Genomic DNA, 13,115 nt, shown 5'->3' with positions numbered 1-13,115 from the left:
GCCGCCGAGCCCAGCACAGCCCAGCCCAGCGCCGCTTCCGGGAGTTTGAATCTCGCGGCTGCAGCATCGTCACTTCCGCCCGGGCGCCTTACAGTCGAAGCGAGAACTACGGAGCCTCCGATGAGTCAAACAAACAGGGGGAGCAGTTGAACAGCGCTTCCGCGAAGACACTGCCTAGAGGGCGCTGGAGGGGCACGGATTGCCCGGCGTTGGGAGGCCGCTAAGAGCCGGCGAAGCAGTGCCGAGTTCCCCGCGGAATGTGAGAGGAGGCTCCCCATCGGCTGGCGTGGCCGGCCGCGTGACCTGGCTGACCAATGCCATGGGGCCTTTCTGCACCCGACCTCTCTTTTCTGCCCCAGCGCACGTGCTCGTGAGCGGCTGCCTCACCCCGGCCAGGGCGGCTGGGCCCTTCCGAGAGGGCTGCGGCCGTGTTTGTTTCCACTTTGCGGGGCCATAATTAATTTTCCCTTGGGGAATCAGAGGGGATTTCCATTTCGTTATGAAATGGCAGTTGTAGAAGAGAAGGGCGGCGGTAGATGAGCGCTGCCTCCTGTTGGTTCCCGGCGGGTGGCTCTCCCCACCCTGCATGAGGCTTTAGTTCGCTCATGGTTCAGGCGGAGAGGGAAGTGGCTATCAGCTGCCTGGGGCTGCAGGCCTGGCCTGTGGTGCTGGCCGTGCACTAGCCGGGGGACTTCTCCAGGACCAGGATGGGCAAGGGTGCAACGATCTACCATGATGCTTCGGCCAGGTCTTCTGTGTTCGCTGAGTGCTGTATTTTGTGTGTCTATCCTTGCTGAACATGTTGGCTTTAGATTACTTTTTCTGCCCCAGAAATCCCGTTCCTTAGCTACCCAAAATCTAATCATTTTAGAAAGGAAGCAAGGTCGATCTTGGCTTCAGAAGTAGTAAGCTAGGATAGTTCTTATGTGACCGTATAAAAACTAGGCTGAACTTTGTCCACGTACAACTCACTTTGCTCCATCTTGCTGGCTTCCCCTCTCATCTCTACTTAAAAACATATTTTGCAGTCGTAGTGCACAGCACTTGGTTTTTCACATCTGGTCCACAGCTGAGAAAAACTGCTGTAAAGCTGAACACGGAATAGCTTACAGCAAAACGTTCTTGTACTTAACATGTTAGTTTTATCTAGTTTCATTTTAGTGGAGTCTACTGCATGTATTTACATTAAGACAAAATATTTATAGGCCTCCAAACAGTATAGAGGGTCTTCTCACACTTTTGGCAAGTATTTCCTTAAATCTTTTTCATTTTTACTTATGCATATATGTTTAGTAATTTCTCAAGAGATCTACTAAATTCAGCATGTTAAATGCAGAATCTGTAGTATTTCTTCTGTGTAAAACGTAGTTGTTCCCCAGTACAACCGAAGGGGGAGCACTTAAACTATTTTTGAAGACCGTAGGTATTTTGTGATTATTGACTGACACGGCGGCAAGCTAAAAAACATTTACAAACAATGAAGTTCTAAAATTAAGAGAAAAAAAATCTCAGCTACCGTGAAATTTAATGCCTTGATATACCAAGAGGCAGATGTGATGTATCTTGAGTACTGGAGTTGTGCTTAATGTTCATGTTGCTTATGCTTATTCTTGCCTTGGTTACCTACAAGACACTTACTATGCAGCTTAAGAATAAAAGCAACAAAAAAATCTGCACTTGTTTTTACACTGTGCCCTTTCTGTTACTGAATTTCACTAGCGAGAGCTCTTTTTGTGCAGCAACAGAACTTGGTGTCAATTTACAAGTACTTTTTTTTTTTTCATAGCCTTCAGTAGTTAGTCCGTCATAGATCCACCCATAGACCTTCTTTACTGTAAACCACCTATTCCCTGCCTGCTCTTCCTGCTAGCATTTCAGTCCAGAAGTTAAGGAGTTTGAAGCTTAAGACTTCCTTGAATTTCTTTGTTAACAATCGACTTTTAGTCAAGACTGGAAACAATGCTTCGGGTGATTGTGGAATCTGCTACTAATATCCCCAAAACCAAGTTTGGGAAACCAGATCCTATTGTTTCTGTTATTTTTAAAGGTAAGGAAAACTGTCATAAATGTACTCTGAGAGGAGGGTTTCTGAAGGATAGTACCCTATGTCAGTATTTGAAAATCTGGGAAAACATGTTTTCCTGAAGTTACATCTGATGTAACTTTGGGGACGACTTTGTAATTAGAGAGACAGGAGTTATCTGAATGAAGTTTGAACTGGGTGGAGTGCATTGGTCTTTTCTGGCCAGCAGCGCTTCTGTTTCAGGATCCACGTTTTACAAGCTTTTGGAAAGGCTTAGCCCTTTGCTTTAAAAACCCAAATCTAACTGCCTAGATAAGTCATCTTTCAGTTCTGGTATTGAAGATTACCTTCTTGTTTTCCATCTGCAAAAATAATTCCTCTGTCTTGTTGCTTTGCATAGCCGCTGGTCACTGTTACACCAATTTTTATTGTTACTGGTTTATTGTTTTTGTTACCAGCATGTTGAAAAACAGTAGTACCATTACTGAAGGTGTTTGGTTTGGGTTTGGTTTTTTTTACAAACTGAATTGCACTTTAAAATTTTGCTGTTGAGATTACTCAATTTAAAATAAAGATTTGGGAAGGAGACCACATTTTACACTTTCATTGCTCATCAGATACATATGTGAGAAGGAGAAAACAGTGTGACAAAATTAGCATGTATATGTAAAGCTAATTATATTTTACAGTGTATTTTACCTGTTGCCATCATTTCCTCACTTGGCTAGACTAAAGGAACTTGATTTCAAGTATTGGTTTGTCTTTAAGGTACAGAAACCTCCAAGTAATTTTGGATCATGTAATATGTTAAACCAAAGTGTGACAAACAGTGATCTTAATTCCTGGTGACCTGGTTTCCTGACTGTGCACTGAAATCAAAATGGTATTTCCTGAGGTAGGAAAAATCATTGCAGGGGTTTGTCACCTTTAGAAACCAAATCTGAAATCATGACATTTTGCTGGAGGCTGGAAAAAGACAAAGCAGTGGACATCCAGTATCTTAACTTCCAAAATAAAAAGTTTTTGGATACTTTATTTCAGCATCAGAAAGATGTGGTGTCATTCAATTTCCTTCGTTTTCCTCCTCTTTTTGAAGTTTGTGTTTTTACCCCTCTGTGTGTTAGGGCAAGTGGCTGAGCCTGTCTCAGTAGCTTTTGGAACTTCCTAATTCTTAAAATATGATTTTATTTGCCCTGCAAAAAGTGCTGCTACTGGTATACTGTAATTTCTCTGGTTTGTTCCATTTGTTTCTGCTGCTTCTTAAGCATTCATACTCTCTTTTCAGTTCCTTGTCTTCCTCTTTGCTTTCGTGTCACAGTTCTGCGTTTCTGTGTTACCTCTCTTCCTACAGTTTCATACTCCAGGGTTAGTTTATGCCTTTGCTTCTTTATGCCTTAAGTGTCTGTTTAATTCCTCCTTGTAATCTTTTGTTCCTACTGTTTGCTCTGATGCAATTCAGTTTTACCTAGTAAATGTAAGTTACAGATTATTTTTTTTTCTTCTACATTGGTGAATTTGTTTCTCAGTCTTTCAGTTACCCAAACACAGGAACAGGGTAATAGACATTAAAGGAAAGAGTTAATATTTATCCTTCATGTGCTATAACTGGGATTTTTAATGTTCACAAACATGCTTAACCATTGTCTTAAATACAACTTCATAATTGTGACAGTTTTTTAGTAGGATATTTAATTTCTTGTTATATCTGCCACTTCTTTTTATGTGGTTTTACTACATGCCAACAGTCTGATTTGTTGCTTTCTGTCCAGAGTGTTGGGGGGGGGGCGCAGAAAATACCAGGCTTTTGCCAGCTATTGAGCAACTCTGATTTAATTTGTAAGTGGAGTACCTGGTTGCCAGGTGCAAGGGCATAGGAATCATAACTGAATATGTTGAATTTCTGGCTGTTTATGTGTATAGATGTTTTTTATATACAGCCTGTTCCCCCTCACCCTGTTAGTGTGTAGAGATGGGAAACCAGTTGTCTTTTTGGGAAAGTTTATGTCAAAGGGCAGCAGTCTTTAACAGTAGTCCGTACCCATTGTAGATCCTGGGGGACATAACGCAATTGGGAGTTTATTTTTGAGCCTGAGAAAAACTCAGGCATTTGCAGGACTTTGGCCATAGCCCTGCAGTACATTTTCCTGTTTTTGTCTGAGTCTGGAGTATTCTTGGAGAATTCTTGTTGTCTTAGACAACAGCACTCATTTGACAGAAAATTGCGGTGGAAGTTGATATTTCATTAAATAGTGTTTTGTTCGTTAGCTTTTTCAAAGTTTAACTTATGTAGCCTTTACTGATGTCAGGTTCAGTAATTTTAAGACTTCAATGAAAACACACAGTATCTATCGGGATTAGACCTTTACAGCTATGCTGTGAAGAAAAAGGCCATGATCGTACAATGTATGTAAGTGATGCTGCAAACAGTTTATGTGTTAACACACGTATGTTAGTTTAGCTTCATCTCTGTATAGAATAGACTTCATCAAATGTGTATAACTAAGCTAGTTGTAGACTAGACAGTACAATTAATAGTGACATATGTTAGGTACGTATTAAGACGAAATAGGCAGCTGTCTGTGTTGTGATGTCTTATTTACAATAGAGGGGTTTTGTGCAAGCATTTGACTTATTTTTACACATTTATGTTCAGGCCAGTGGGATGGAACTTAACTTTTATTTACTTTAAGAACAACTCACTGTTTAAAGAGAACTACACCCTGAGAGTAAATGAGTATTGCTGTCTGGAACTGGGTGCTGTTAGTGCAGAATTCTGAGTTCATTGTCATTCTATGTGAGCTATTATTAGTCAAATTAATATGAAAAACTTGCCATTTGCTGAAGTGGCACTAAGTGGTAATAATGAAACCAGCACAATTTTTTTGGTTTGTCAGATATACCAAACTGGAGAAAAATGTGTCAGATTCTTGTCTTTGGGTGTAAAAATTAACACAATTGCTTATATGTGCAGTCAATACTAGGACATTTAGTGCTTTGATCATTCCTTTTGACTACCTCATTCAGCTTTATGCCTTAAAAACTGATGTGAAATGGCATTCAGTTTGATTGGGCCAACTTGAAAAAAAAATATTTCTTTTTCCATTTGTGCTGAATCTAAGAACTTTCCAGCAGGCCTGAAATAGTTCATAGCTATGTTAGTTTATATTTCAGTGCGTATTATAGTGTAATTATTCACTAAATTTATATTTTTGTGTTTTGCAGATAATTAAATTACCCTAACTTTAATTTCCTGGTTTTTGGAGATCTGCGCATTTGATCCTGCAGTTGCTGCCACCATGCAATATTAATTCTTTATTCACAAAAGTTTTATGGAAAACTTAGTAAACTGAAACGTGATTCTTTCTTGAACCTTAGACTTAAGACTGTTCTGAAAGATAACATTTCCTTCTGCTATTCCCCACCTGCTGAAACTGATAAAAATGCTAGTTATAATAGAAGTAAAAAATTAAGATGTAACCATTGGTTGTTTTGGAGTACTGTAATTATCTTTCTAATGATTGAACAGTTATTTAAACAGCTCATCTTGAATGAATTTTTTAAACACTGTCTCAGCTCATTGACTATCGCCAAGTTCTTATTACATTCATTGCCAATTAAGAGTATTAAATGGTATATGGTAGTATAATGCCTCTATCAAGATAAAGCAAATAATGATTTCCTCTACAGTGCCAAGGTTATTGTAGTTAGTTTTAAAAGAAACAAGTATATAGAGTGTCCTACCTGTATCCATTATAATTTCCTACTCTTATTTCATGGTAGGGCCAAACTAAAAATGATGACTGGCCCTACCTTACAGTTTATCCTGATGTGGTTTACAGTCTTGGCTATTGTAGCTGGATTCATTACCAGTAGAGGAGGGCAGCCCCAGGACCTGAACATGTGAGCTCCTGGAATAACTGGGCAGTCTATCTTACCCTGCTTGGCAAATATTTTTGTGTGTGTGTGAAGAAGAAAGCTCTTTGCAAACAGTTTAAAAAAAACAAACAAAAAACCCTAGTGCATTAAAAGAATGGTAAAAAGTGTAATAAAAGGAAAGTCAGTAAAATGTAGAAAATATATACAAAATACATACTCGAGGAATGTGAATGTTACAGACAGACTGACTAAAATTAAAACTAAAACTCAATGTAAGCTGTGTTTCCCAATGTTTTTCATCTAACTTCCATACAAATGCCTAATACAAAAAGTTTTTTTCTTAGTATAATCTCAAATATGCATATTGTTAGTGGAATCATAAATCTTACTCTTGTTTTTATGAAAATGGATAGTCCAGGGTGGAAAATTTTACTCCTTGTCAAGAATTGTCTTGACTGTTGTTCAAGCCAGGACTTTCCATACCTTACAAAGTTACATTTGAGCTTAGGCAGGGGTCATAGGACTTCTGTCCATTAGTTCCATCAGAGTCAGGTCTGTGATTCACTGTCTCCTTTACAAACAGCTGCAATTATTCCTTTTTTCACCAGCACTGAGAACATCTTTTCTTTGACTCCCAGCTCCTATTTGTAGGGAGACTTGGAGTACCAGTGCCAACCCCCAGATATTCTAAGATACTCAGTTTTGAAAATGCTTTGTCTCTTATTAGATAACATGAAGTTGAATTTCTCTTACTAGCATGTTAGTTAGTTCTTTGTTCTGCAAAATGCGAGTCCATAGCATGGAATGTTATGAAAGCTCTTTCCTTTGTGGTACGATGTGAGTCAATATCCTGTATAAATTGTAGACAATTCCTGTTACATAAATGTGAGTCAGTTCTTGCAATTTGCAGAGCCACCATAGTCTACCGCTTGAATAGTGGGTATATGAACTTGCCCACGTGGCGTATCTTTACTCTTCCTTCCCAGGCCTGCAAAGGGCAACATTTTCCTGGCAAAGTGTATCCATAACTTGTGAATAATAAAATGCTATTACCTTTACTGTAGTATTTAAATACAAGGAGCGTGTCTGAAACTTAGCCTTCTTGTGGTGGCTGAGCATTTTATAGATCAGCAGTTAGTTTACTGACTGTACTTAAATATACTCATTTGTTATCACTAATATATGCCATTTCTGGTTAGAGAGCTGTGTGTTTGCCAGTGTCCTTTTGTGCTTCTGAGTGTCATGTCGTGTCAAGACTTGTTCTCCATCGGTGCTGTATACGTATAGTACAACTGAAAAGTAAAAATAAAGTTGTGGCATGTTACTTGTGTTGAACTTGTAAGACCAGAATTTTGTTTCCCTTTTTAATAGGTATGGGGGGCCAGCTAAGGGCCTCTGCAGCACTTGAGTGGTATTATTCCTCTCAGGAGAAGGAATTTGAATTAAAAAGCCACACTATATATAATTTACACCACACTCCACAATCCCATAATTTGTAGGTTGACCAAATGCAAATTTTACCATGAAGTATGGGAAATTTGTAACTTTTAGGCTACAGTAAATGTCAGTGAAGTGATGTGCATAACCTCTGGAAACCACTTTTTTCAGGAAGGACTGCATTTCCTTTTATATGCATGTGTATTTCTTCTAATATTTGCTCATTTAAAGCAGGAAGTGCTGACACTGTAAGCATATCTTCTTAAGATTTTTTTTTTCCAAGTGATTTTATTTCAGAGCTAAACACTTAAAGGTATTTTGTATCTCAGATATGGTAAATGTGTAACACATTTTCTTTACTACTGAAGTTTGTCACTTTGAGGTTACTGTTTGGTTTGACATCTCCAAGTCTTGGAGTCTGTCTTTTTTCATCATTACTGAAGTTGCAGTCAAGGGTCATAAGAGGCTGGGAAACCTAAACATTAATTTTGATTTTTGGAATACATCTAGCTATGCTTAAACAAAACAGAATGAAAAGCCTCAACTACTAAAATTGCCCAGGGGACTTTTTGATTGTAAAATGTGCAGCTACTGGAAGAGGCAAAAAGAATTGGAACATTTGGTTTAAAGCTCAAACTTTCTTTTGAAAAGTGAAAGGGAAAACTGTGATATTTGTGTAGTGCTTTAGCAAAACCAGATCAAGACACTTTATTTGTATTTGCAGATGAAAAAAAGAAAACAAAGAAAATTGACAGTGAACTTAATCCTGTTTGGAATGAGGTAATTTTTTTTTAATCAATTCTTGGTCTTCTTTAAGACAAAATGCTTGTAAAATTGGTAAATCAATTTCTACAGTTGTGAATTTAGGTTAGAAACAGAAACTAGTGATACATGTTCTTTCAAGGTGTTTCATTAAGTAATTCATTAAGTAATGTTTTTGTGTAAAAGTAGACAGATATCTGGTGAGTTTGTGGCCTGGTTTTGTTCCCTCTTACTTTGGACCAAATGATATTCAGCCATTGCTTAGCCAAATGCATGGGAACATAACTGGATCCTTTATTATATACTAGCAAAAAACCCTGCAGAATTAGAATGTACTGAAGTTTCTCATGGTTTATTTGTAGACCTGGTCCTTTTTGGCATCTTCAGTAATGTTTTTCTTGGGGAAAATGTTTTCTTAGTTGAGTTTTTTCACAACTAGAAATGAAAGTTAAAGATTATTCTTACATTTTGTAATTAGGAAAGGGAAAGGGAACCTACAAATATTTGTCTAAATTCATCGGCAACTGACTTCAACCAGTATGGCAGGGGAATAGTATCAGATTTTATGAATGATAAAAAAATACTTATGTTAATGTGAGGAAGTGGAACTGCAAAAGAGGTTGTGGCTCAGTATTAAACAATTTAGTTCTTTTTCTATTCCTCTTACTAGTAACTAGCAAATCAAGAATGTGCTATGAGCATTTTTAACTTTGCTTTTGCAAATGTAAGCTCGTCTGGTCTGTCTCTCACTAAATGCAAAATTTATTTCTGAATAATTTTTTTAATATACGCTACTCTGCTGTTAATTAATTTACACATAACTTGTAATTATAATTTAGGTTTGCTCTGTTTTTTTGTGCAGATACTTGAATTTGACTTGAAAGGAATTGCTCTGGATAATTCATCTTCCCTGACAATTATTGTGAAGGATTTTGAAACAATTGGACAAAACAAGTATGTTCTTTTTTATTTTTTATTTTTTTTTTTCCAGTATTAAACACAACTTTCAATACAGAAGTCCAGGGAAAAAATGGAACTGATGGTTCCTGGAGAGAAATGATGGATACAATTACATGGTTTCTGATGTAATGCCTACTTGTAGCCTATAAGCCAATGGGCTTTCCATCCCTCAACAGTTGGATTGTTACTCTGAAGCAAAGTGTCAGCTCTCTTTTTATACTTAATTTTAGACATGCTGAAGCTAAATTGAAGGAACACTTTAGGCATTTAAGGCAGAATTTGGGTAAAATTTAAATCCCTTCATATATTACTGTCATTTGAAAATCACAGCTGCCATATTTCAGTTGGCGCTTACTTGTAATAAAGGTCCTTTTGTAACTAGATTTATGCCACTACAGATACCTGGTGCAGGTTGTCATCCTGCAGAATGGTGCAGGGCAGTACCCAAGACTACTATGCATAATAAATGTCCAGAAAGTAGTTCTGAAGAACTCTTCATTGTTGTTCTCAGAGCACAGCAAACACAAACCACTAAAAATTTAAAAATGCAGTTAAGGCTTTTAATGATCTTTAAAAATCTCCCCAAGAGGCTATATTTTACGTCACTTATTTAAGCCTTGCCTAGGAAGAGGGGAAGCTTAAGTTCAATTTCCTATCTTGTCTGGAGGGACTGAAGTCCTGGACTGATCTTCTGGGAGACATCAGGATAAGTATGTTGGATAAAATACAAAAACTGTCTTGGGAATAAAATCTGGGTTTCTGGTTTTTTGAGTGCCCTAGCTAGTGAGGTCTATGAAAAGTCATATTCCTACTGTACTCTTTCTGGCCCAATGAGTCATGAGTTCTCTGCACAATTGTTAAAAAGCTTGAACTTCAAAACAAAAGTAACTTCCCCAAGATCAGCTTGCAGAAGTCTTTTTTGATGTCAGATGTGAGAGTAAATTCTCTCACACTGAGTAGGGAAATGATTCTGTCTCCAATTGTTGGCTGAGCATTATAAGCCTTGGGCTCGTTGCATATATGGAAGATTGGCAATGCTGTTGCTACCTCTTCTTCTGGTTATATTTTAAAAACATTGTTTAAAAATGGTTGAGGATTTTTTTCTTTAGTTGGTGGCTTGAGTTTTGTTTTGGTTTGCTGTTTTTTTTAGAAGAAAATATGTAGTTTGATATTAAGAGAGTCTTCTGTGAAAAGTAAATTGAATAACGTCAGCAGAGGAAGAAAATGGATATCTAGCTTCCCATTCCTTAGAGGAGAACTCTAGACTATCATAAAAATTAGGTGGGAGGCTGCTGAGAATTACGTTTTCTGACATTCATTTCTTGGAAATGGAAGGCAGAGACTCCTAACATCAGTAAAGGATTTAGAGTTTAGATCTCCACCAGATAGAAATACCCATTTTCATTATGCCCCTAATATGCAGGAATTTAAGTTTTTTTTTCCCTCCTGCACCATTTCTGTTTTGGTTAGTACTGTTAGTGCATGTCAACAGGCTTGAATCATACTCCAAAAGTCTAAACTCTACCAGTGCAGTATGTACAGCACCTATATACCTAAAATTGGGTTCTGCATTTCAGACATCTAAAAATCAAGTATCATGGGATCTAAGGCTGCAGGTCTTTTTGCATATGGTCCTTTTTTTTTAATTTGTGAGAGGCTAAAGGGAAGTTTCATTCGTGCAGTTTGTTGAGTCCTCAATGCTCAGATAAAAAATTCTTCATGTAGTAGTAAGATGCTTAGTTTTAATTTTGACAAAATCAGGTTTTATTATTAATTTCAGAAAACTGAAGATAAACAAACAGTAGCTATATCTACGTGTGGCTGAAAGCATATCACACAAAACACAAATAGATTTCCTTCAACTAAAAAATGAAAAATAGATATAGTTTTTCTACACATGAAGTAATTTCAGCAGAAAAGATGCACAGAGTGTATGACTTTTTGGAAATAACTAATTTTTTTGGTATAGTCTTGCCATTGAAGACACTGAGAAAGGAGCCACCTTGAATTAGGCTTCTATGTTTGTATGAGAGGAGATGCCATTATAAAAAGTTTGAGAGTACTGAAATTCTGTCATATGTCCATGTTAGCATTTAAATGTTTTTTGTAGGTTTATACTCTTACAGAATAAGAACAAGTAATAAGTAAACATATAAGCAATTAAGGTGTCTTGTTCAACTAAATTTTAAGAGTAAACTTTGTATTTTTCAAACTTTTTTATTTTAATAAGAATAGATTTGTTCCTGTGAATTGATAGGATCTTTTGACTGTGGCCATTGAAAAAAAATTGTTGCCGTGAAAAATTAAAATGTTATATATGGGAACACTAGAATTCAGTTAATTCACATTCTATTAAAAAGCGATATATACACTTTAGTAAAGCTGGAGGGCACTTTTTGTCATTTTGACCTGGACTTTGATGCTTCTGCTGTATTTCTGATGAAACAAGTACATAACACAGACTCTAACAAGTTTTATGTGGTTCTGAACATAAGATGATAGATTAAAAAAAAAAAAACTTATCTGGAATTTTGTAGGATTTAAGCTTTAATTTAGTATCAGAATTGGAGGTGTACAGGATACCTTAAAGCAACGCATGCAGATCATTTCAATGAAGAAGACAAAAATTAGCAGTTGAAATTGTTAGCAACCTCTTGTGTTCTGCATGCCATTTAGTTTATGACTTGTCACACAGAAATAAGCCTGGTCCCTAAAATCAATTGCAGGAAAAGGGTAAGGTCTTGGGTGGTGGCAAGCTAATCAGAAAGCTTTTCTTTTAGATTATCTACTGCGTGGATAGAGTGTATTATTTTGTGTTGAAACCTGCTTGTACTAAAAGCTCTGGCAAAGTCTAGGAGTTCGCAACACACGTAACAAGATAAAGCTTCATCAATGTGTTTAATCTTTAGCTATCCCGTAGTGGTTAAGATCTTCTGCCTTTCTCTGCTTAGATTATAAATTTTTTGTCTAAAATGGTAAATATATACATTTGAACAAGCATCACTCAGAGAGAATTTTTTTAAATCTGTGCAGAAAAAAAGGACAGCTTATCAAAAATGAGATGCCAGTTCCCTGCTTCTTTGTATACAAAGTCCTAGATTTTAAACAAGGATCTATTTGTCTGCTGTGCTCTCGCACTCTCTCTTCTGTTGATGCCAAGTAGTGTTGGATGTTGCTGTTTTGAAAGGGAGTATGATATCACATCATCTTCTTCCCTTTTTTTTTTTTTTGGTGGTAAATTTGGATATTTTATGACACTGAGCTAGGCATACATTCATATTCATTAATAGTAGTCCACTTCCTTTGTTAGTTTTTCTTTACTTCTTTCTGCCTCCTCACAGTATGTGAATTCGGGTTTTCACAATACTCCCAACAGCTCTGTCATAAAATCACTGTTGGTCAAGCCCATGCCTCAGATCTCTCATTCTTGAGATTCCTGTAGGTCAGTAAAGCAGGAATATATTGCATGCCTCTGACTTCAGGGAAATCCCAGAAATCACAGAACTTGATACAGGAAAGCTTGCCAGTAATCAGAATTTTGTGCTGGATTCCATAACGTATTAGAAAATAAAGGAAGGTGCTTATCTGAAGCTCCTAAAATGTTACACTCTGTACGTGGGTTTAAAGTTAAGCAGACATGTCAGGGTTTTTTTCCAACCGTATTTGTAAATATCATCTGGATTCATATTTGTAGCGCTTAACCCCCAGCTTCTCCAGGTGCCTGTTCGTTTCGCTTGGGTTTATGCACTGGAAGTTGTCCATCATTTACTTCTGTGTACAATTTAAAAAGTAAACCAGTAGAATTCTTTGGGAAAGTTACTTCTATGTATAGAGCTGTGCAAAAATATATATAGTTCATACAAAAGACAGAGCAACACCTATGAAGTAATGCTCTTTGAAAATAAATCCTCAATAACCACCACATATTTGCAGCCTGTGATGTGTTTGCAAGGGCTGTTGGCAGCGAAGCAAGATAAGGGGGTGAGAAATGGGAAACACATGAGTAGGCTTCCTGACTGTAACAAGATAATAGGAATGTCATCTTGGACTTCTTTTA

General features: G+C 37.1%; 1 protein-coding gene across 1 annotated transcript in view; it reads left to right on the top strand.

Annotated features, from left to right (window-relative positions):
* The first annotated feature begins 1,959 nt into the window (after positions 1 to 1,959).
* The window catches only part of MYOF (myoferlin), a 71,415-nt gene continuing 60,259 nt past the window's right edge, over positions 1,960 to 13,115 (top strand). Inside the window, exons 1-3 of the mRNA XM_009702230.1 lie at positions 1,960 to 2,047; positions 8,061 to 8,116; positions 8,961 to 9,052. Of these exons, the coding sequence (XP_009700532.1) occupies positions 1,960 to 2,047; positions 8,061 to 8,116; positions 8,961 to 9,052 (236 nt within the window). The remainder of the gene's footprint in view (positions 2,048 to 8,060; positions 8,117 to 8,960; positions 9,053 to 13,115) is intronic.

The sequence above is a fragment of the Cariama cristata genome, unplaced genomic scaffold (genome assembly GCF_000690535.1).
Source record: "Cariama cristata isolate BGI_N322 unplaced genomic scaffold, ASM69053v1 scaffold27636, whole genome shotgun sequence".
In the NCBI taxonomy this organism is placed as follows: Eukaryota; Metazoa; Chordata; class Aves; order Cariamiformes; family Cariamidae; genus Cariama; species Cariama cristata.
The sequence above is the reverse complement of the archived record's forward strand: the minus strand, read 5'-3'. Positions and strand labels throughout refer to the sequence as shown.